Genomic DNA, 25,678 nt, shown 5'->3' with positions numbered 1-25,678 from the left:
GGTAGAGGGCAAGTCTGGTATACGTTATTCCATTATGGGCAGAAAAGGAAACCTAGAATTTTTTTTTTAACCTAGTTTGAGCTATTTACATGTTGAGGCTCACATATTATCCTAGTATTTATGATAACAGCAGTTGATTGTACCTTCATTTTATAAAATAATTTCATTTACATTACCTGAGTAGTTTTCACAACACTTTGAGTTAATAAAGGTGACCTTTCTTATGATTGTGTTATAGTCAAAACGATTGAGGCTCACAAGGCAAGTGAATGCTCAAGGTAACATACTTAGTAAGGGTTGGAGCCGGGAATATGACATTAGCATAAACTACTACTGCTAAAACTTATCTCCTGGTTTCATCTATATCACCAAACTCTTTTATTTTTCATCCATCCTTCCTTCCTTCTTTATCCCCTTCAGGTTTTTTTTTTAAACATCTTTATTGGGGTATAATTGCTTTACAATGGTGTGTTAGTTTCTGCTTTATAACAAAGTGAATCAGTTATACATATACATATGTCCCCATTATCTCTTCCCTCTTGCGTCTCCCTCCCACCCTCCCTATGCCACCCCTCCAGGCGGTCACAAAGCACCGAGCTGATCTCCCTGTGCTATGCGGCTGCTTCCCACTAGCTATCTACCTTACGTTTGGTAGTGTATATATGTCCATGCCTCTCTCTCACTTTGTCACAGCTTACCCTTCCCCCTCCCCAGATCCTCAAGTCCGTTCTCCAGTAGGTCTGTGTCTTTATTCCTGTCTTACCCCTAGGTTCTTCATGACATTTTTTTCCCTTAAATTCCATATATATGTGTTAGCATACGGTATTTGTCTTTCTCTTTCTGACTTACTTCACTCTGTATGACAGACTCTAGGTCTATCCACCTCATTACAAATAGCTCAATTTCGTTTCTTTTTATGGCTCAGTAATATTCCATTGTATATATGTGCCACATCTTCTTTATCCATTCATTCGATGATGGGCTCTTAGGTTGTTTCCATCTCCGGGCTATTGTAAATAGAGCTGCAATGAATATTTTGGTACATGACTCTTTGTGAATTTTGGTTTTCTCAGGGTATATGCCCAGTAGTGGGATTGCTGGGTCATATGGTAGTTCTATTTGTAGTTTTTTAAGGAACCTCCATACTGTTCTCCATAGTGGCTGTACCAATTCACATTCCCACCAGCAGTGCAAGAGTGTTCCCTTTTCTCCACACCCTCTCCAGCATTTATTGTTTCTAGATTTTTTGATGATGGCCATTCTGACCGGTGTGAGATGATATCTCATTGTAGTTTTGATTTGCATTTCTCTAATGATTAATGATGTTGAGCATTCTTTCATATGTTTGTTGGCAGTCTGTATATCTTCTTTGGAGAAATGTCTATTTAGGTCTTCTGCCCATTTTTGGATTGGGTTGTTGGTTTTTTTGTTATTGATCTGCATGAGCTGCTTGTAAATTAATCCTTTGTCAGTTGCTTCATTTGCAAATATTTTCTCCCATTCTGAGGGTTGTCTTTTGGTCTTGTTTATGGTTTCCTTTGCTGTGCAAAAGCTTTGAAGTTTCATTAGGTCCCATTTGTTTATTTTTGTTTTTATTTCCATTTCTCTAGGAGGTGGGTCAAAAAGGATCTTGCTGTGATTTATGTCATAGAGTGTTCTGCCTATGTTTTCCTCTAAGAGTTTGATAGTTTCTGGCCTTACATTTAGGTCTTTAATCTATTTTGAGCTTATTTTTGTGTATGGTGTTAGGGAGTGATCTAATTTCATACTTTTACATGTACCTGTCCAGTTTTCCCAGCACCACTTATTGAAGAGGCTGTCCTTTCTCCACTGTACATTCCTGCCTCCTTTATCAAAGATAAGGTGACCATATGTGCGTGGGTTTATCTCTGGGCTTTCTATCCTGTTCCATTGATCTACCTTTCTGTTTTTGTGCCAGTACCATACTGTCTTGATTCCCTTCAGGTTTTAATTATCTTTCATCTTAGGTTTTAATCATCAGCTTTATCAGTTTAGCATAGTCAAAATTTGTAAAGAAGCAACTTATTCTCTAACATGTCACTCTGAAAAATGCTACTTTGTAATTCACTACCATAAATTATTTTTAATTTTAATTTCAAGTGACAAGCTATAATCAATATATATCATACCATAACCAATATACTCCCAAACCATAGAGGCCTCTAAAGGTCTCCCTAACCCCCAAACTGTCAGTATTCACATGTAACCCTGTATCTGCATCATCTTTCTTCCTCTTTCAAGTCATTTCCCCTAACTTACTTTGACCTATGAAGCTGCAGCAAACTTCTCAGAATTTTTCCTAGTCCAAAAGAAAAAAAAAATCAATTAAATATTAAAATAGAAAGGAAAACAAAAAATTTTAAACAAGAATAAAATAAAAGTAAGCCAGCTCCTCAGTTAGCATGACTAAGTAATAGATTTAAATGACAGCTTTCTAAGAATGAGTCCCATTTCTCTCAGTATAATATAGGGCCAACCAACAATGGCAATACTTAAGAAAATTTTAAGACTCAGCTGATCACCTTGTACCTTGAGGTACAGGATGAAAAGAGTGTTTTAATCTTCCATCACACTTCTATTCAACAGTGTGACTACGTGGAGCACTGTACTGAGAAAAAAAATCTGAGACCACATAGAAATCAGTGGGAGAACATTCTGTGAGTCACGTCATCTGTCACAGTCTGCCTGGTTGGAAACAAGGGATGACAGAATGTGAGCCTGGTATTTGCAGTCTCCAGTCTAGGGTAAGAGCAGTAATATTTGAAATTGCATAATATACCAGGAACAATAATTTTAAAACCTTAAACACCTAATTTTACCAAACATGGGATTTAGATATAAAGAAGGGGTAATGCTCAAAACCAGGTTCTAGAGTCTGATGGAGGGCCCTTTATTACATAGGATAATCCAAACCAAATTAATCCTTTCCCCAGAAGATAGGAACTTGTTGGAGTCAGAGAACAACGGATTTCTTCCATCTCTTTTAAATTTTAAAGAAAAAGTTATTTTATAAATCCCATAAAACTCTAGATCACCTGATAATTTTTTTTTTTTTTTTAACAAAATAGAGGCTTTAACCAAACAGCAGTAAAGGTACAAGGGGCTGGAAGGCCTGAGGGGGCACAAGGCAGGAGGAGCCAGGAAGGTGGTGACCCTTGGAAGGAGGGAGACACTGGGCCTCTCCTGGGAAAACTATCTGACTCTTGTGGCTCCTGTCCCAGCCTCTGCCCAGATCACCAGCCCAGATGCAAGGGACAACCCCTTGTATTGTGCTTCTCAGGTGATCCCTTTTTCCAAAGGGCATGTGGGCCCCAATACAGAGAGAGGGTAATGAAGAAGGGCAGGAGTGCTGACATGCCAGCAACCCCTCACCCCTAGGGCAGGTCTGCCCAGCCCGGGCCTTGCCCAACCTCAGAGCCAACTTCAGTCACTGGGGAGTGACACTCTACATTCTGTCTTCCCCACTAATGGGATTTTTACATTCTTCAAAAATTACTGGACCACGTCACGTTCAGCAAAATGGTTAAAATGAAAAAGATAAACTGATTATCAGCAAGGATATAGATCAGTGGGAACTCTCACACACTGTTGGAAGTTATATTGGTACAACTACTTTGGAAGACTGTGAAGCATTATCTACTATAAATGAACATATACCTAACTTATGATCCAGCAATTCCGCTCTTAGGTATATAGCTAAGGGAAATGCATACATATGTTCACCAAAAGAAGTGAACAAGAATGTTAATAAATAGCATTATTTGTAAAATCCCTAAAACCTCCTCCCAAAAAACTGTATAAGAATGTTCAGAATAGCATTATTTGTAAAACCTCAAACTGTAAAGAATCCACATGTCCATCAACAGTAGAATGGATAAATTGTGATATATTCATACAATGGAATATTAAAACAGCAATGAGAATTAATAAAATATAAATACATACAACATGGATGAGTTTCATAAACATACTGAGTGAACCTGGGCCTCCCCCAAAAAATGCATATGGTAATTGTTATTCCATTTACATAAAGTTCAAAAAGAGGAATAACAAATACATGTTCTTAGAGGTCATGAGAGTGGTTACCTTGAAGAGGAGTATTTTTCAAGGAGGGAACAAAGGGGTTTCTAGGGTACTGGTATTATCTACTTCTTGACCTATATGCTAGGTACATGTTCACTTTAGGAAAATTCATCAAGTTGTTCATAGTTATGAATTTGTGCTGTAAGTCAATAAAAAGTTTCCTTAAAATTACTGGGCAATACCAACAATATACAGCTACATAGGAGAGCTAGAACTTGAATCCTTATAGTTTGCCCCTAGGGTCTGTGCTCTTAACCACTATACTATTTTAGCAATCTACCTTAAAGAAGTACTTGCTAATACTATCTATTTTTAAATATGAAAAACCTACATATGTCAACAGGCAATTAACTGTAAATGTAGGAACATAATTTGTACAAGTATAGAAGATCCACACCACAAGGGAGGCTGATTGGGAGAATCATAGAAGTTTTGCTATATCTGATTTAAACTTTTTACCATGGGAATCTGTTCATGTGTTCCTATTTGTTTAATAAAATGAAATTGACATTTCTCCCCTCCAAAAAATAAATGGGCAACATTTTTTTTGCATTCAAAGAATATTTGCTATGTATGTAAAAATACTTTGAGTAACAAAGTAAATGTTTTTAGTTCACAGAAATACATTGATTTCATAGAAATCATAGGAAGAGACATTTAATAAATATTCAAGGAATGAAAGACGCTTAGAGATTTGTTGACCCTCCTATCATTGCTATTAATTCCTCCTAGTCATTCATCAGAGATAGTGATGTGGTATAGTGGGCATCTATTGGTCTTGCCTGCCCAACACCCAGTGAGCCCCTTCTTTTGCTAAAGGCATTTCAATATTCCCCCTGGGCAATTTCTTCTACCCTACTGCATGCAGTTTTGGTGAGATTATCAATTCTGCCTTCTCCTGACCAAGGAGTGGGCGTGTAAACTAAACTAGGCCAAACAGACTCTTTCTCCTTAAAATTTAAATCTTGAGTAGAGTGACACAAGGTCAGAAAACAAATTCACCTTGACAGTAGCTCTCTGAAGAAGCTGTCCATTGGTTCCTGCTACTTAGATGCCTTAAGCTGCACTGCTTCCTATCCTTTCCAAGTACCAGTTGTTTCACTTTTCCTTAGATTCTGTGAATCACTACATATCCTTACATTACATTTTTTCTCTGGTTAATTTCTGTTGACTGTAACTGAGGAAGCACTGAGTCAGCTGGATGTAAATATATTCAATAAAAAGGTTACTACAACTTTGCAAGAAAGTCATTAGTATTTAACTTTTGCTTAACTTTTTGCCAGAATTTGCTTCCCTATAAAGTCTACATTAGTCCTACCTCTACTTCTGGAGCTTCATAGTATAAATATACTCCATCTTCTAAATGGCACACATTTAAAACTCTATCATTTATCCCCAAACACTTTCTCAGCAAAATAATCTATTTTCAAATTAAAACATATATGACTACTACACACTCACTAGAATGGCTATAATAAAAAAGACAGACAATTCCAAGTGTTGACAAGGATGTGGAGAGACTGGAACCCTTATGCACTACTGGAGGGAATGTAAAATTGTATAACCACTTTGGAAAGCAGTTTATATAGTTTATATATTTACATAATTTACACAATATTTTTAAATAGACTTTACAAATAATCATCTAGGCAATGTCATCCTAGGCAACAATGCCCATGAAATCATGGTCATTTAGGTGCAAGTTATATTTTCCTATAATATAGTAAAACATACTAAACCCTTAAAGATGTGGCTCACTTACCATCAAAATTCATTTCTTTGTCTTCCTTGGTACACTTATTGCCCTTTGGGAGACACTGGGTTATTCAACTTAAAATTTACATAAATTAATTTTCATTAAAGTAATTACCAACATAGGAAACAATACTATATTTATGCAACATATGACAAGATATAGGAAGTGTTAAACCTTTCATTTAGCAAATACTTGAAAATTGCTTTTGGTTGGCTTTTTTCAAATAAAAGTGACTAAAGAGCTGGAGATGTGGGAAACCGCCAAAGCCAAGACATCTCCCTTCCTACCCTATACCCAACATGATCACAACCATGTTATTTCAGGGAGAAAAAGGAGACCTCCCCATGGGAAGAAGAAAAAAAGGAAGTATACGAAATGTTAAGCAGTTATTTAAGGAATTATGGGTCATTGTTTTCTTTAAATTTTTGATTGTGTTCTTCCTTTCTCTACTTGCCCAATTTATTTAATGTCCTTCTATTTTTAAAAATAAAGCAATACAGTAAAACTTTCTGTTCTTTTGAATACCTTCAGAATGAAAACTATTATTTCAACCTATCCCTTATAATAGTTACATTTCTAATTTCATATTTTGATTCAAAAACAAAAATTTAAGTGAAGATACCAATTTCTTCCTTCTTATTTTTTAAAGTATTGATATTTATATACAACCTTTTGTGGCTAGTTCTGTTACTATGTACTCTTAAGTTCTCAAAGAACTAGAAATAGGTGTTTTGCCCATTATTACATGAAAAATACAATCCAAAGAACCTAAATGCCCTCAATGGCCAGAGTAGAACACAAGAAGCTCCAGGGGTCTATAAAGTATTTTTGCTATTTTAGTTGTATAGTCAAATGAGAAAACAAATATTTACCAATAAGTACACAACTATTTAAAAGCTGTATGAAAGGTTACTATTGCCACCTACTGGACACTGCGATTACTGCTTGCTATTAAAAAAAGTCACTATTGAGTAGGTCTCCCCATCCCACCGCAAGCCTCTGGTCTTTAACAAGATGATAAGTAATACCATTAAACTTATGTTTACGTGTGTTTATATTAGTAATGTTAATTAATAATGTTTTATCACATCATTTCTAACAACATGAAATGCCAACTACAAAAGCTGTGTCATAAAATTTTTGTTAGAAAGTACATTGATGATCACCTTATGATGTCCTTGTTTTACAGAAGATCCCAGATTTTGAATTGTTTTCCCATAGGAATTCAAATTGTTTACACATAGGGATAGACCAGGAAGCTAGAAACTAGTCCTGGCTCTTAAATTCAGTGCATTATCTTTTTTTTCATCTCAGTCTTTTAAAATCTTGACTTTTATTAAAAAATTTTCACCTCTTATAACTTGGTTAATTGCATACACCAGTGATTCTCAACCTTGCTGCACAAGAATTACCTGTCAAATTTGAAAATAAACTAATGCTGATACCAAAGCTAGAGATTTTTTTTATCCAGGGTTTAAAGATCCATTAGTATCAGTGGTTCACAAAATACAGTCTTTGAACCAGCAACATCATCACCTGCGAATGAAACTGAGCAGGACCCTGTGGACAAAAGCCTTTCCTTGTCCTCCACTTCCTTGCTTGTAGGAAAAAGGTTTAGCCTCCTAGATGTTCCCTGAGTTCCAGAGGGCAGATGCAAACAGAAGAGTGAAGGAATGCAGAAATAAAGGAAAGGCAGTCAAGAAACAGTGCAGCGATGGGGCAGGGTCCCGGTTCCTCCTCAAGGGCTATACATAACCTGATAGTTCTCCAGGAACTAAACCACCCAGGTAGAGGATGGTAACTTCAGTCAGAGCACAAGCTCTGGATCCCAGACACGTTGGAACCTGAAGGCTAATGACTGAGTTTTGTGGAACATCATCCCGTTACCTCATCACCAACCAATCAGGGGAAGGTCACTCACCTTTCAGTCCTCCCCCCACATTTTGCCTATAAAAACTCTTCCCTAAAAACCTTGGGAGAGTTCAGGCTTTTTGAGCACCAGCAGCCCATTCTCATTGTTCGGCCCGTGAAATAAACCTTTCTCTGCTCCAAACTCCAACATTTTGGTTTGTTTGGCCTCACTGTGCACCAGGTGCACGAATTGGGTTTGGCAACAGGAACTTATTAGAAATGTAAATTTTCAAGGCCCACCCCAGATGCTGACTGGTGCCAAGCAATTTGTGCCTGCAAGCCCTCCAGGTAATTTGGATGCAGGCTAATGTTTGAGAATTACTAGTATTGATATTTACCATAATTATTTAAAACTTTTTACTCTTTTTAAATATAAGATTTTAATTTACTGTTTTCTCAGAAAGAAGAAAATACATTAATAACACAAAAGAGAGAGGTTTACGTGAAGAGTAATCTAGTGCAATTCTACTATTTTTCCAGAAGCATATACCATTATGAACACTCAACATTAGTTCTAGTTAGCCAATAGGAAAAACGCTCTAATGGAAGGTTAGGGAATAATTTAGTCATAGGCCAGTTAATAAGACCCTGAAATGCTCTTGCCCAGAGCAAGTTTTCCAACCATATTTCCTTGTTCCTTTGTTCTGCTCAGAAAGGTATCTTTCTAAGACATAATTAAGACCTTTAGCCATATCATACCTTTTAACTCAGGAAGGTCAGTTCTAGAAATATAGAGGAAACTAAATTATGCTCAAAGATTTTCTCCAAAGTATTGTAAATAATAAGGTTAAGGGGGACCTGAAAGCAAGTTAAATGCCCCCAAACTAAGAACTGACTCCATAAATTAGAGCATCAATAGGATGAAATATTGCTCAATCATTAAAATGCTTTTCATATAAGATTTTAAATAATATGGGGAAATGCTTACTTTATATAACATCATGTGCGTACATGTTCCCTCTGTTTCTCTGTCTCTCATTCTCTGTCAATTGAAAAAGATAATGGGAAGCACCAAAATATTAATACTGGTTATCTGAGTAGTAGGACTCTGAGTGATTTATTTTTTTATATTTATTAGTGTTTCTAAAGTTCTCTATAATAAGAGTATACTTACTCTATTAATCAGAAAACCCACAAATACAGTAATAGAGTTTCTACTCTGTGATCTAGGGTCTTTAAATAACAATCAGTATGCTTTCAGAAGACCATAAATGTGGGAAACAAGTAGATATCTTTTTTCTCTCCATCCTGCGCTGCTTTTTTCTCATCCCACTCCTCCAACCCTTCTATTTCAACTTTCTTCACATCACTGTGCCATAACCCCATAGCTAGACATACCGAGAAACTGAAGTGTAATTATTCAATATTTTAAAAATTTAAAATTGGTTAAATAGTTTAATTTATCTTAGAACACATAAAAAGGAGGTAAAATAGCCTAATGGTTATGAGAACAGGCTTCAAAATCAGACAAATGTAGGTTTGAATCTTAGTTTGCCACTTAGAGGACCTCACACAAGTTTCAATTTCCTTAACTGTAAAGTGAGAGTACCGCCCTTCTTACTAAACTCCTGCGAGGATGAAATGAGAGAATGCATAAAAAGCATAAGATAGTAGTAGGCACTCAATAAAAGGTAACTGCTGTTACTGTTTTGTAGTTAATGCTACAGTTGCTTTTGGTAAACAGCCCTTAAATTTTAATTTTCTTGTGGGAAAAAAGGCTTAGTGGAGTACAATGGTTGTTCACAGTCTTTTGGACTTGTCAGACCACTAAAATTTCAAAAACAATTGGGGAGACCTATATGGAGCCGTCAAAATATTCTTTACAAAGTGAGTGTTATTAAAACCCACCAACAAATTTATCAGGACTATTTTTTCATATAAGAAAAAGCCCTTGAACATCCCCTAAAAAAAGTGGAAGACAGTCTCAGAGTAAAAGAAATCGTTCCCAAGAAAGGACAGTTGGCAACTGCATGACAAAATTATCCTTATTTTTTTTGTTTTGTCACATACCAGTAAACATTTAAGGACCAACACCAGTATGCAAACTGGCAGCCTGATCCTTCAACTATAAATTAAGTTGTTTTATCTACCTCATGGGATATTCATTCAACAAACACTAACAACTTGCTATTAAGCAGAGGAATTCAGGATCAAATAAAGTATATAAAAACACCATACACAGTGCCTTGTATATTACAAAGCACCATTAAAATATATAATATTTTAAAAAATAAATAAATAAAATATACAATATTCTTATTACAAAAAATACAAATACTATAAATTGATTCCTAAGAGAAAAAAAAGTTTTCCACCCACTTGTTTTAAGGGCTTAATCATTTTCTATATTCATGCTATCACAAAAGACATTAAGGAATTATTAGAATGAAGATTTTCCATATTTTTTCTTCAGAAAATAGTCATATTTGTGATGTAGCTCATGACTCTGCCATTCTCTGTCTTATGGGAACTGAGGATGTTACTTTTCCCTCAGATGGTATGACTCTCAAGGGAAAGTTATTAAGCTAGAAATTGCTGCTATAATTATCAGATTGTAGAATCTGAATACTAAGGAAGAAAATTTAACATGATCTAAAAGTTAGGTTCAGACACAGAGCAAATTTTATTTTCTTAGTTTTGAAAGTATTATAAGATTTTCCAGTGTTAAAATTTACTTTCAAGTATGATGATCAAGAAATAACAAGACACCAAACTTAGAAATTAAAGTTTTTAATTTTCTCTGTTGTTTCTTGATCCACTGAAAATAATTTCTCAATGTAACAAATTTAGGCAGCTTTTTTGTCACTTTCTTCAGGTTCTACTTCTTTAGGCAATAATGACTCGATCTTTAGTAACAAACCTTCACTTGTTGAACTTCGAAGGAAAGCACGTACCACAAAGGGTCCTGAAAACAAAGACAAGAATCAATTTTCATTTTATTCCATAGATACCTAATGAGCAAATACAAACATACAACAAGAAACTTTATAGGACTCGTGTTATATTTTCACTTGAAAAGTACTGATATTACTGAACTATTATTTTGAATTATAACAAAGGGAAGATCGCTTCATTTCTAGAGTAGAAGACAAACTAGCTGTACCATAGTATATTAGAGATTTACAGATGGAACTACACATATTCACTAATAATTCATTTCTCTCTTTCAGAAGGTGATCACCTAGAATTTATTTCATTGCAACGTCAACAGTAAAGGGAACAGGTGATGATATTTACATTTGATGGCAAGATTCTAAATATTTATTTAAAACAGCACAGATGCTAACTCTGTGTTACCAAACATTTAGTAAAATTCCTTAAAAATTAAAAAGCGTTTCATAAGAACAATGTTAAGGGACCCTCAGTTAAAATGGCAAAGAGAAGGTAACTACATTGCTTTTAGAGATTTACTGTTCATCATTCTACTCCTGATATAGGTTCAGAGGCTCCTATACTCAAAACAAAGTTCTCCATGAAAGAGAAGAATCTATACACATACAATCACTAATTACTATGGTCATATCTAGCACAATAGAATTAACAAATGAGGTATTTATTCATCAGTGTGTTTAACTCCCAAAGAAGGTTAAACATAACGTGAGATTGTGTTTTAATTATACACTTGGTTTATAAAATGAAACATGACAGATTCCTATAATAGTAAGCCTGTAAGTGCATAGTTAAATGAGGGTTACAGACTCTTGCTTTCAACCAGCAGAAAGAGAACACGTTTGCCTGAGGAAGGACTGTGAATGGCAGGTAATGCAGTGGGTACTACACGTGTTCCTAGCCTATGACACAGCTTCCACATCAAGTTTCACTGTTCTCCACGAATCACCCCATTTATAAATAGTGATTCTTGTGACATGATTAAAAACCTTGTTTCTTTTCTAAAATAAATAAGATTAAGAAAGCCAACTGCTAGTACCAGTGACAAAGTGAATGGTCTGGCTTCAAAATATCATCTATCTCATAAATGACTTTAGTTTCTGCTTAAACACTATTGTAAGTTTAAGGCAATCCGTTACAGTTTTCTTTCAAACTTTATTACATTTAACGGTAGAAATAATGTGGGAATTTATAAAGGTTTCACAATGTATTCCTTATTAATGTTAAAGAGGTCTCCTCTCCAAACAACGACAACTTCTTAATAAGGTCATTAGGAATCCTTTGGAGAATTAAGTTGTATTTCTTTAATCCCTGGAAATATTATTGCTATTGCAGTTGCATATTAACTGGATTGTTTTCTTAATATTTTACATTTTTAAAGTATCACAGAGCTACAAGGAAATCTACCCCAGGGAACCACTTACCCAAATTCAGCGGTCTTTGCCTACAAACTTCACTGATAACTGCTTGCAGATTGGCAGCTATCTGGTCACTTGACATATCCAGCTGAAAGAAAAGGATATATAACGTTAATGATGTGAAAGTGAGATGATAATACAATTTTTGGTAACTGTATCAGTAGTTGTTCCAGACAGTTTTTTCAAATATTCAACTAGTGCAAATTATGTATTAGGAGACCCTACTGTGAAAGAAAAAAACTTCCATAACTTTTTTCAGAATACTACATTAACACGTCTTTACATGTCAAGACTTAATTACCTTTTAGAACACGTTATAGCAAAGTGTTTTAAAGTTGCTCCACTTGCGATTCCTTGAATTCCAAGTAATTTCCCCAAAGCATATCCTGGGGCAGAATACACCATTCCCCCCACCCCTTCCCTACCACCAAGGAATTAGTGACATTTTTTTTTCAAGTTGTTTATTTTTTAAAATAAACTAAGAAAATATTTAGAAGTTAATGCTTTCAAAAGTCCAAAATGAAACTACTTGACAACGCACATTCACATAACGTATCCCACACAGAGGCATTTTCAAGATGCTATGCTAACACTCTAACTCTGCTATAACAATTATCCTGCTACTTAGTAAAAGCTACAGTAAGTAAATATATAGTGAATGAGCCCTATTCATAAAACACCTAAACCCAGCACACATCTTTGGAAAGTCCTTGAGTTTACCATTCAAATTCAGTGCATGTTATTCTTCTTAAATATACCAGTTAAAATCAGTTCCATTGCATTCCTATGTTTAGAGGATTTTGCACTTTGCCAAATGAATCCAGTTTTTAAAATTCATATAAAACTTATAATAGTATAATTGGCAAAAATTAGACAGTAAGAGTTCAAACAAGAATTCTATTTTCCAATGACTCTTGAGACCACTGTGAGAAATGCAGTACATAAGCATAAAGAGAATTCCTCCTGAAACAAATTATTCTCATCATCATCAGACAACATTTATTCGACATTCACTTAGGCATGATGCAGTACCAAACCCTAAATGAGAAGGCTTGGCATTACTGGAGGAATTTTCACTTTATGCCAATCCACAAGTGGGAGTTTGGAGAGGGAAAAAAATCAAGCAATGCTTAGTTCTCCTTATTAAATCCATAGAACTTATAGACTTTAAGTTGTATTGAAGTACGTAGTTCACTGACAGACAGGGCACCTTACATTTGCTATGGTAAAAAAAAGAAAACAAAACAAAACACCAAGAGTATCAACATGTGTCCTTTCATTCCTCTCTTAATTCTCCACTTTCCCTCCTTTCTATTATCAACTTAAGTAACCAACACAGCTCTAAGGAGTTCCTTTACCCTTTGTAAAGACCTATACTTACCTTAGATTTGGGAAAGCAATAGATACAAGAAAAAGCAAGAGGTCCAGTATATCTTCCTTGATAGTTACAAGCTATACTGTTGGACTGTATATACTAAACTTCTCAGATTTTTGTAACTATACTTTCTGCAGACTTATATTGCCATTCTTACAATAACCTAACAACATAGGCTTTAGAAATGCAAAACAAAAAAACCCAAACAACAAGAAGAACAAAAAAGAAATGCAAAACAGATGACTTCAATGGTTTCATTAAGTTTTAAAATATACAAATTGTTTTAAAATATAGTTTAGGGCTTCCCAGGTGGTGCAGTGGTTGAGAGTCCGCCTGCCGTTGCAGGGGACACGGTTCGTGCCCCAGTCCGGGAAGATCCCACGTGCTGCAGAGTGGCTGGGCCCAGTGAGCCATGGCCGCTGAGCCTGCGCGTCCGGAGCCTGTGCTCCGCAGTGGGAGAGGCCACAACAGTGAGAGGCCCGCGTACCGCAAAAAACAAAAACAAAAACAAAAAAACCCAAAAATATAGTTCACACTTTTGTCCAAATTTTAGCACCTCTAATTATCAGTACTATGTCCTCTACTGAATCTTAAAATATATTTTTAGCCATAATACCTCACTTTACTTTTTCTTTTAGATATTTTGTAAAATTATGAAAAAGATATATTTTATGGGCATAACTTGGATTACACAATTGACTACTGATGACAAAGAACTATGTAAAAAAAATGTATGCATGCATGCATGCATTTTATCAAAACTTGCATAAGAAATTTATTTGGGCCGACAATGATCTAGAGATAACTCAGGAAAGCAACATTTACAAGCTTCTCCATCTATATCTCAGTTGCTCTGTTCTTCCAGTAGTGCTTTTCCACACCGTAACATTCTGTGGCCTGACAAAGGTAAGAAGGACCATTTTGAGGATATATCATCTGTTAGATTCTCAATAGCAGAGCATTAGACTTGGCAAAGCAGGAAAAAAGTGGGGGCTGGGGGAGTGGAAGAGGTTGACCTTGAAGGTGATATTGAACTATGTTAAGCACTGTATTTGTGTGTGTACATGTGTGTATTTGAATATATAACAGTCATAACAGTACCTATGTTTAGCTAAAGTGATTGTCCACTACAGGGCAAAATAGTTATTCCTTGTTCTGTAGCATAAATGTTTTTAAGAAAAGACTGATTTACTGAATCCTCCCTTCTGCTTAACATCCTTATTATATCAGAAATAATTCCCTAAGCAGACTAGACGGAAGACTTCCCAAAGATGTCAGGGAGGTGGCTCAATCGATACAGCTGAACTATACCTCTTTGCTTTAACTCTCAGATTTTCCTCTTTCTATGCAATTCCTAACCTTTGTTTTCAATCGCTCTCTACCATTATGAGAAAACTAAAAAACTGTGGTCCTTAACCATTGTTTGTCCCTTTGAGATGCAGACATATGCAGGATAAACTATAGTCATGAGAGTGTCTAAGACAGTGATTCTTAAACTTTTTTCGGGTTATCAAAACTTGCACCAGAAAAATGCACACAGGCACACAAAAATTTTAGCCTATGCTTTTAGGGTCTTCGAGGATTCTTTGAATAAAAGAAAGGGGAAGAGAGAAGAAAGGCTCCTGAGCAAAGGGGCTCAAGTTAAAAGGGCTACACTCTGAGAACCACCAGTGTCACTGTTTAATTTGGCTCAAATACTTTGAAGGACTAAGGACAACAGTATGGAAAGAGGATTCAACTTAATTTTCTACATTTTACAGAGGACAAAAAGAAAAAGAAAAAGCAAAGTGTGTGTGCACAGTTTTTAAACAGTCATATTTTCCACCTAAAGTGGCCAGCTTCTGTTACTGTAAATGTTGTAACAGCCTCTAGATGACTGATCATCTCTAGCTGGGAACTGCAGAGAGGACTGCTGCTTTGGATAAGCACTTGTTAGAACACCTGACCTCCAAAACCCCTTCCAAGTGCAATGTTCTAGGGTTACAAATAGGGTAGCCTGGCAATGGTTTCTGCAGGTGGGCCAATACTCAATTCCCTTGACTCCTGAAAGTCTAAACCAAGAAAAGGAAGACAAGACAGTCTGTGTATCTCCTATACAACATTAAGTAACAGTAGCAGTAGAAGTAGTAGCAGCAGCAGTCGCAGCAGTAATAATAATACTAGAGCAGCTCTATTTATTGGGTGCTTACTCTAAGACAAACTCTGTTCTAAGCATTACATAGATATTCTCATTCATTTCTCCCACGTATCCTAAAAGATGGGAACCATTATCATTCCTCTTTTTTTTTTTTTTTTTTTTTTTGCGGTACGCGGGCCTCTCACTGTTGTGGCCTCTCCCGTTGCGGAGCACAGGCTCCAGACGCGCAGGCTCAGCGGCCATGGCTCACGGGCCTAACCGCTCCACAGCATGCGGGATCTTCCCAGACCAGGGCACGAACCCGTGTCCCCTGCATCGGCAGGCGGACTCACAACCACTGCGCCACCAGGGAAGCCCTATCATTCCTCTTTTACAATTAGAAACTGAGACTTAGAAAACTTTGTAACTTATTCAAAAGCACGCACATGATAAGGAGTGGCTCAGCAGCTATGTGCATGAGCTCTAAAGGCAGAGAAATGTGACTTTGAACCCCATTTCCACCATTTATTAGCTTGTAACCCTGGACACAGCTAGTAAGTGTTGGTAATCCTTAATGAAAATTAAAGTGTCAGTTGTCTGGGAAACACAAATGAGTTGGTTATAAACTAAGGGGAGAAAAAGAGGAAACTAAGTGAAATACTGAAAGGGAAAGAATATACATTTAAGTGGGAAAAATATGAATTTTTCTTTGCACCTAATGAATCCTTTCCTACCTTCCCAGTTTTTAGATGTTAACAGCGTACAATTCAGCAACATTTACTTGGCCTTCACTCTTTGTTGGGCAACATGCTGGGGACTAGGAACAGAAAGATGAGTAAGATACAAACCTTAACGTCAAGGAGCTCACCATCTGGTCACTAAAATACAACATGACAGGTGCTACTCTAATCAAATGAACAAAGTGCCACAAGGGTAGAGAGGAAGAAGTGACTGCCTTTGGCAGAGAAGGCTTCACAAAGGTTATATTTAAATTGAGTCTTAAAGGATGAAGAATTCTGAAGGACAAAGAGAATCTTCTAGGCAGATGGAGCAGCAAGAGGTAATGTGAGAACAGGTGGATCAGGTGACCAGAAGGCAGCTCACTATATCTAGGCCCAGGGTTGCAAACTCAAATGGCTACAGTGGCCACAGCAGGTAACATGCATGATTGAAGAGGACTGGGTTTGAGTGCATATGCATACAGGACCCACGGGGCACAGGCTGTGCATAGGTGGAGAGCACTGCTCCATAGGGAAGAGGCAGCAGCCACTGAGTGCTATCAGAATGTTACACTGAGGGCTCTGAGGCCGGTTTATCAGAACTCTTGACTGGTGAAGAACAACTAGAAATCTGGATTTCTATGTGACATTATCTAGTTTTTAAATGCTGAATCAATAAAACAAAACAAGTCTGGGGGCCAAACTCAGCCTGTAAGCTGCCAATTTGTAACTCTAGACTTCAAGCTGCATCACTGAAAATAACAGGAAATCCTGAATTTGAACTTGACATAGTGATTTGACACTAAATTATAAAAAGATTTGAATGTAAAGCTAAAGATTTTAGAATATATTCTGTCAACAGTGAGAAGCTACTTAATGTTTTTAAGCAGACAAATGGTATTTCTGGTTTACGTTTTGGAAAGAATTTTAGAGGAAGGGTGTAAAACAGGAGTTGGCAAACTTTCTCTGTAAATGATCAGACAGTAAATATTTTGGGCTTTGCAGGCCTAACGGTTTCTGTCGCAAATACTCAGTTCTGCTGTTGTGGTGCAAAAGTCATCACAGACAATACATAAACAAATGACCACAGCTGTGCTTCAAGAAAACTTTACTTACAAAAACAGCTGGAGAGCTGGAAGTGGCCCACAGGCCACAGTTTGCAGACCTCTGTTGTGGAAGATAGACCAAAGGATGTCTGAGAAAGTGAATGGGCAAAAGAAACCATTACTTTTTGCTAAAGCAGAAAAGATTTTTGTTTTGTTGTGTTTAACAGAAAGCTTTGTTGGGTGCTGATAGACTTTTGGTATCGTACAATGCATCTATTATGCAGACGAGGCAAAAAAATGTTTTGTCAAGCTAAGAATTGCATTGCCATTTAAAATAAAAGTAGGAAAAATGCTTAGCAACTGTTTCAACAACTGCCGTATATTCTATATATGCACTTGAAACAAGATGTTGCATGGGGCCTTTCTGGAAGTTTCTTCAGGACTGATGACCAGGGCCTAAATCTGAAAGCAAAAAAGGCATGTACTGCGTGCCCTATATTTTAAAGAAAGACGTCAACAATTAAGGACGAAAAGTTCTCACCATAATCAACAACCACGCTAAGGAGAAGCAGGCCAAGAGGCAAGGCTCCAAGAGGCTCTTGTGTAGAGACTGGGGGCACTGCCAGAAGAATATACTAGTTTGCTGAACATATGCTTGAAGGACATCAAATAAGTAAGAGCTGGTCACTGGCCAGAGAAGTGGCAACAACCAAAGTGGGGACCACAAATACAGGCAGATAAGACGGGGAAGTTGCCACTTCTCCCTTATTCCCTTTGTTAAGCCTCTACCACAGAAGAGTTAGGCCTGGAACAGGGAGTAGGGTGAGGTATTTAGAACTGCATCAAGTCACTGCAGCACTCTACAGTCTAGAGTGGGAGAAGGTGTGAGTGAAATTTTACTAAGCCCTCCCTGCTTCAGATCACGAGCTATAAAAGCCTGGTTCCAAATTGAACAAGGAAAATCTCTGGATAGCAGATCACATTTTTGAACTGAATCTCACTGCACTTTTAATTACTGAGAGCCACTAGAATCATGCCTGTCACCTAACATGCCTGTGCATGGCACACTTGGAATCGGGGGATGGAGAAGACTGTTTCATGTTTGTACTCCATTAAATTCAGACTTTTCAACAGACCTGTACATTTACACAGACTGCATTCTGTGCACATGAGAATTTATGTTCAAAGGAATCATGCTTATAATAATGGGTGATGCTGGAAACAACCTAAATGCCCAAGAAAAGGAGTAAAATTGAATAAATTAAGATATATCCACAATACAGCTATGAAAATAATACTCCGTAAGAATTTTAATGATTCTGGAGAATATTCTGGAGAATATTCAAGATAGAGTATTTAAGGAAAAGAGAATAGAAAACTCAATATATAGTATGACAGCAATTACATAAAAAATAAATGCATAGTGCCTTGGAAATCTCCTCCCCTTTCCTAGAGCCCTGATGATATGCCTGCCTCCTACCCCTTAAAATTCATTTACTCCCCTCCCCTCAAGGAGAAGGTGTTTTTAGGGCTCGAGGCTTCCCTTTTCCATTCCTTCATCAAGGTTTCTGAATAAGGTTTCTGCTCTGCTACACACACACACAAATGCATGCATAGAGAAAGAGCAGTAATGAAAAGCACTAAAATGTTACCAATTGCAATTTTAAAATAACGTTTATATTCTTATTTATGCTATTCAGTATTTTTCAAATATTATTATGTGCATGTTATCACCTGTTGATTAAAAAAAAAAAAACCAGTTTTAGTTTAGCATTTTAAACTATAAAACCAGTCCTTTAAGATGCTATAAATGGGGCTTCCCTGGTGGCGCAGTGGTTGAGAGTCCGCCTGCCGATACAGGGGACACGGGTTCGTGCCCCGGTCCGGGAAGATCCCACATGCCGCGGAGCGGCTGGGCCCGTGCGCCATGGCCGCTGAGCCTGCGCGTCCGGAGCCTGTGCTCCGCAACAGGAGAGGCCACAGCAGTGAAAAGCCCGCGTATCGCAAAAAATAAAAAAATAAAAAAAAAGATGCTATAAATGACAAGGTATACTTTATTTCTTCACGTTTCACTGAAACAAAATAAAAACCATTCTCACTTTTGGTACGGAGGGATAGACCCAGACCTCCACATCCCCCCACCACCATGGGTCCTAACAGCTAATTATGTTGTTACAGACTTATGTATATATTTAATTATATTTTTTGAATTGAAAGGCAGTAAAAGTAACCTTTTTGGGGGTGTACAGTTCTATAAATTTTAACTCCTGCATATATTTGAGTAACCACTACCACAGTACTGGACACAGAACCCAAAAAATCCTTCCTCATCCCTGATGTGGCCTCTCTTAGCCACTCCTAATCCCTGGCAACTTTTCATCTCTTTAAAAATGTCATACAGGGCTTCCCTGGTGGCGTAGTGGTTGAGAGTCCACCTGCCGATGCAGAGGACGCAGGCTCGTGCCCCGGTCCGGGAAGATCCCACAGGCCGCAGAGCGGCTGGGCCCGTGAGCCATGGCCGCTGAGCCTGCGCGTGTGGAGCCTGTGCTCCGCAACGGGAAAGGCCACAACAGTGAGAGGCCCGCGTACGGCAAAAAAAAAAAAAAAAAGTCATACCGATGGAATATTTACATGTAACCTTCATTTTCTTTCCTCCATAATTCACATTGTTGTACAACTCTGACCACCATCTATCTCTAGAACCCTATCTCCTGCATCTAAAAGTCTGTACCCATTAAACACTAACTCCCCATTCCCTTCAACCCCCAGCCCCTGACAACTACCATTCTACTTTCCGTTTCTATGAATTTAACTGCTCTAGGTACCTCATATCACATTTGGAATCATATAATATTTGTCCTTTGGGACAAATATTTGGTGGAATCACATATTTGTCCTTTTGTAACTGGCTTATTTCATTTAGCATGATGTCTCTAAGTTTCATTCATGTTGTAGCAAGTGTCAGAATTTCCTGCCTTTTTAAGGCTGAATAATATTCTACTGTGTGTACATATGCATTTTGTTTATCCGTCCAGCCTGAGATGGACACTTGGGTTGCTTCCACCTTTTGGCTATTGTGAACAATGCTGCTATGAACATGGGTATATATATACCTCTCTGAGTCCCTGCTTTCAATTCTTTGGGGTATATATCTATAAGTGGAATTGATGGATCTTATGGTAATTCTGTTTAACTTTTTGAGGAACCGCCACACCATCTTCCACAGCAGCTGCACCACTTCACATCCCCACCAGCAATGCTCCCCACTCTCGCCAACACTAATGTGTGTTCTTTTGGTAACAGCCATTTCAGTAGGTGTAATGCAGTATCTCATTCGGTTTTAATTTGCGTTTTCTTGATGGCTAATGATGCTGAGCATCTTTTCATGTGTTTATTGGCTATTTGTATATCTTATTTGGAGAAATGTGTGTTCAGATACTTTGCTCACTTTATCTTTTTATTATTGAGTTATAAGAGTACTTTATATATTTTAGATACAAGTCTCTTATCAGGTATATACATAGTTTGCAGATATTTTCTGCCATTCAGTGGCTTGCCATATCATTTTGTTGATAGTGTCCTCTGATGCACAAAAGTCTTGTTTTGATAAAATACAATTTATCTCTTTTGTTACCTGGGCTTTTGGTGTCAGTATGTAACCTTTTGAGACTACTTTCACTCAGGTTACAGTATGTAACCTTTTGGGACTGACCTAAATTGCTGTGTCTATCAATAGTTCATACCTTTTCTTATCACTGAGTCATACTCCATTATACGGATGTACCACATGTTTTTTTTTTAATCCATTCACACATAGAAGGATAACTGAGATTTTTCCATCTTTTGATGATTATCACTACAGTTCCTATAAATATTTGTGTTCAGATACTTGTGTGAACGTTAAGTTTTGATTTCACCACAAATGTTTCAACTCTATGGGAATGGAACTGGTGGACCTTACAGTAAACGTATATTTAGCTTTACAAGACACTATCAAACTGTTTTCTAGAGTGGCTGTATTATTTTGTATTCCAACCATCAATGTATGAGAGTTTCTCCATAATCTTACCATTTTTTAAAAAAGTAATTTTCTGCACAATATTTCCTCCTTTCCTTTTGAGACACCGATATGAAAGTTAGATCTTTGTTATCGTCCCATAGGGCCTTGATGGTCTTTTTTTTTTTTCCTTTCATCTCTGTTTTTTAGATTTATGATCTACCTTCAAGTTCTTTGACTCTTTCCTCTGTCACCTCCATTAATTTCAGCTCCAGAAGTTAACACATAATTTTTATGAGATCCCTTTCCTAAGTACCCCGCCCCTTGATATCCCCAGTACTTTCTGGTTCCCTGAGGCTCTCCTTTTCAGCACTCTGCCCAGAAAGCTGAGGTTTTATTTACATTTTGCCTCTTACTTCCTCCAACTGTTTTGGCAGTGGGGGCCAACTGGCAGGAAGACAGAGAAGATAAGAAAAGGGTGCATGCCCCTACCTCTTGAGACCATAGATCCTCCAATCAGAAAGTGAGGCAACCCCATTTCTCAATTTTAGATACCTGTGTCTTCCTCTGCACCCACTGTCACTGTTAGGAGCCATGATCTCTATTTCCCAAGCCTGAGGTAGAGGGCTTCTCCTAGAGCTCTCCTGGGGCTCTCTGCCTGCATTGATGTCTGCTTCCCGGTTTCAGGCTATGTTGAGACCAGGCCATGTGACAACACAAAAGGAAAAATGGCAAACTCACCGCCAGTTTGGTGGTACTTCAAATTCTGGTCTTCCCTAATTCACCTGCTACTATTGACTTTTCAGAGTCTTCAAATAGCTGCTCCATGCATTCTGTCCAGGTTTTATAATAGGTGCACTCACTGAGAGAGATAGGGTGTCATGTGATTATTACACCATCTCACTTGGAACCAGAACTTCCCAGGCTTATGTTTTATATGTTTATATTTTAGGGTTGGCAAACTTTTTCTGTAAAGGACCAAAGAGTAAATATTTTAGGCTTGGAGGGTCACATATGATTTCTGCTGCATATTCTTTTTTTATACAACCTCTTAAAAGACCATTCTAAGCTCACAGGTGGTACAAAAACAGACCACAGAGCCATTGTTTTCCAACTCCTGTATTAGAATACATTATTTATCTCCAAGTATACAAAAATTCATGCAAAGACAAGGTGTAGTATGATTTATGCTTTACATCACTTTAACAAATCAATATCTTTACCAAAATCTATGGGTGCTGTAAGGCAAAAGCAGCCTTCATCATTGCTCATGATAAAGTTGTCTGAAAAATCCGTAGTTTTGTGTTACATTTAATATATTTAATAATTCATAATAGGATCTTATAGATGTTTTATTGTTTACTGTAAATACTATATTACTAAATGCTATTATTTGTTTAGAAGTAACACTAATGAAAATCGCAGGGAATTATCTTTCAGATCCATTCAATTTCTTCTACAAGGATTTGGATAAAGACAGAATTCAGTAAAAGCTATCATACTTTTCACTGCTTTTTGAAATAAAGCTAACAAAAGAAAGCTGTGTGTGCAGTGTACTGACAATTACTTATTAACAAATGGGTTGGCAAACAAAGGAAAGCAAGTCAGTTTACTTCCCTACTGCATGTTATGTCACATATTTTTCATCATGTGTTATTCTATTGATCAATGATCACTACATTGTTGAGTTACTGCAATGAATTAAAAAGCAAAGTTAGCTGTTTCTCTCAAATGGTATGGTTTTTCTTATGCTATTACTTATATCTGATTGAAGGGGAGAGTCACACTTCCCATCCCAAAAGTTCTGGGAAATTATCATCTGCTTTCATGACAGTATAGATAAGAAAACTAAAAATGATAATAAACTATTTTTAATTCTAATATGACTACTGGTAAGAACAACTGATAAAAATCCATACAATGGATATACCCTAAAATACTACAAAGACTATTCATCCCAGTTAAATAAATATACATCTCTCACAATAAAGCATCAAGCAAAATGCTGGCACATACTGGGTCCAGGATAAACATTATTTTCTCCTCTTTCTTAGCCCCATACTTTTAGAAATCTAAGATCTACTGCCAGTCTACCTCCTTTATTTTTATTGAGAACTAAAAAGTACAGAATTGGACTTTTATATTCTACAGTTTATTTTCCACCTTTAAATTTCCTTATCTATGACACAGTACACTGCAATATACCAAAAATAATGCAATGAAAGAAAAGTTAATCATCAACTGGAAGAAATGGAGGAAAAAGGAGGGGAAGTGGCAATGAGCCATGAACCAATGAGCTGCCTCCTTGTATCCAACTATTGTTTGTATCTAATTGATTTAAGCAATACTCCTTGCTTGCCACTTTCTCAACTTGTGGATCTAGATGCTTCAAAATAAGGCTTCATTTTCCACGCTCTACACTACTCACATCTTGTTTAACTGAACTCCGACACGTTCACTTTTCCTGTTCTAACATGTTCGCTAAAACTGAAGGCTCTGATTTCAACAAAAGATTTTACTATGTTTATATTCCCTTGCCCTGAACTTGTTTATTTTTGTTACCATATACATCATCTTTTATCAGCTGGCAAGTTGACAATATTCTTGCCACGAAACAATTCACTATTACACAAGCAAAACATAGTGATACACACCTATGAATGGACCATGTCTACAACTTTAAAAAGAGGGGGGAAAAGCACATCAAAGACACTGCCTTTATATTAAGTATGTCAAAGATCCAAGTATATTTGAAACCCAGACAAGAAACACTAATTAAATCAGGTCTTGGCATGATTTATTATAAACAGAAATCTGAGATGTCCTATCCTGTTTTTTTTTATTTCTTTTAAGAAAATGGTTTGATTTGCCAATAGCATTATTATTTACAAGTCTTCAAAATCTGGATATTTACATGATTGTAAAAGGGTTCCAGTTGTTTTTCCTTTAATGCTATGATAACCATTCATGTCAAAGCTAGGCTATTATATTACATTTAAAAGATGTTCTTCAAAATTTCAATTATATTTAATGAAGTTTTTAGAAGTCTTCCTCAATCCAAATTATTTAAGAATTTATGTTCTAATTCAATATTAATAAATTAAAAGAAATAGCAATAGTTTCTAAATTAAAGCAGAACAAGTGGCATACATATTTTGAAAGTATAGTTTCTTTAGAATACTTTACTCTTTTATTTACTTAAGTTGATTTCACAGGATACTAGTAGGAATCTGTCTTGTGACATAAGAAAATAAATAGGAAAAGTAGGACTCCACTCACAGGAGGAATCAATGTTTCCAAATAAACTTACTGACGCCACTAATTTGGAATTAGTAATAATTCAAAGACTGTCAAATATGTTTTAAAAGTTTTATGCTGTAATGAATGTGAATGTAATGAATATGATGTAATGAATGTGATATAATGAATGTGAATTGAGATTACAGGAAAATATTTAAACATCTTTAGAGAACATTTACATTAAAAACACTGTTTAATATAAACCACTGATTTGTTAATTATATAGCATAATTAACTGAGGCAGCATCTATCAAGCAACATTTTTGGATTAGATACTCTATGTTATCAAAGTTAGTTGTATTTCATTGAAAAACTAGTCTGTGGTATTCACTTTCAACTAATTCACATTAATTTTCCCATAAATTTAATTCTATTTTTCATGTCTTTCCAACATGTAGGTGGATGAACCAGGAGGTAGGGAAGAGTAGAGAAGAGAAAAAAAAAAGAGAGATATGGAAAAAGAAAATAGAAAAGAAAAACTTCAGAGAGCTATTAAAAGAAGGAAAAAATAGGGCTTCCCTGGTGCGCAGTGGTTGAGAGTCCACCTGCCGATGCAGGGGACACGGGTTCGTGCTCGGGTCTGGGAAGATCCCACATGCCGCGGAGCGGCTGGGCCCGTGAGCCATGGCCGCTGAGCCTGCGCGTCCGGAGCCTGTGCTCCGCAACGGAAGAGGCCACAACAGTGAGAGGCCCGCGTACCGGGGAAAAAAAAAAACTACATTAAAAAAAACCCCTACAAATAATAACAATTATTTTTAAATCATGTCAATTTTCATCAAAGTACCAGAAATGAACTACTTCTTCATCCAGAGACTGAAAAAGTAAAACCACCATGAATGTTCAAATGGGAAGGAAAATATTACAAAGCTGCTCAAAAGCCTATTATAATTATTCTTGAATTAATCCTCATCTAATCTCCTGCCTAGACTGGTGGCCAGAATTCTGAGAGCAAGGTAAGGGAAGAGGACTGGGTGGGGAGGAGGGAAGGATTTCTCAACATTCCATATACATATATTCACTTAATCTCCCTGTTTTCAATTTTCTCAA

General features: G+C 36.8%; 1 protein-coding gene across 8 annotated transcripts in view; it reads right to left on the bottom strand.

The window, feature by feature from the left end:
* Nucleotides 1–5,866: 5,866 nt before the first annotated feature.
* MRPL1 (mitochondrial ribosomal protein L1) overlaps nucleotides 5,867–25,678 on the bottom strand; it is a 93,198-nt gene continuing 73,386 nt past the window's right edge. For 3 of the 8 annotated variants that reach the window (XM_067736339.1, XM_067736338.1, XM_067736342.1), the window contains 2 exons: nucleotides 12,085–12,166; nucleotides 10,486–10,676 (listed from right to left, as the gene is read on the bottom strand). In XM_067736339.1, coding sequence (XP_067592440.1) covers nucleotides 10,558–10,676; nucleotides 12,085–12,166 — 201 coding nt within the window. In that variant the 3' untranslated portion in view covers nucleotides 10,486–10,557. Of the gene's footprint in view, nucleotides 5,910–8,699; nucleotides 8,754–10,485; nucleotides 10,677–12,084; nucleotides 12,167–13,254; nucleotides 13,299–17,404; nucleotides 17,484–22,072; nucleotides 22,300–25,678 lie in introns of those variants that run through there. The other 5 variants (XM_067736341.1, XR_010943094.1, XR_010943093.1 and 2 more) reach the window with 5 other exon arrangements.

Source organism: Pseudorca crassidens, chromosome 4 (assembly GCF_039906515.1).
Source record: "Pseudorca crassidens isolate mPseCra1 chromosome 4, mPseCra1.hap1, whole genome shotgun sequence".
Lineage (NCBI taxonomy): Eukaryota > Metazoa > Chordata > Mammalia > Artiodactyla > Delphinidae > Pseudorca > Pseudorca crassidens.
Note: the sequence above shows the minus strand (reverse complement) of the source record. Positions and strands in the feature narration are given on the sequence as shown.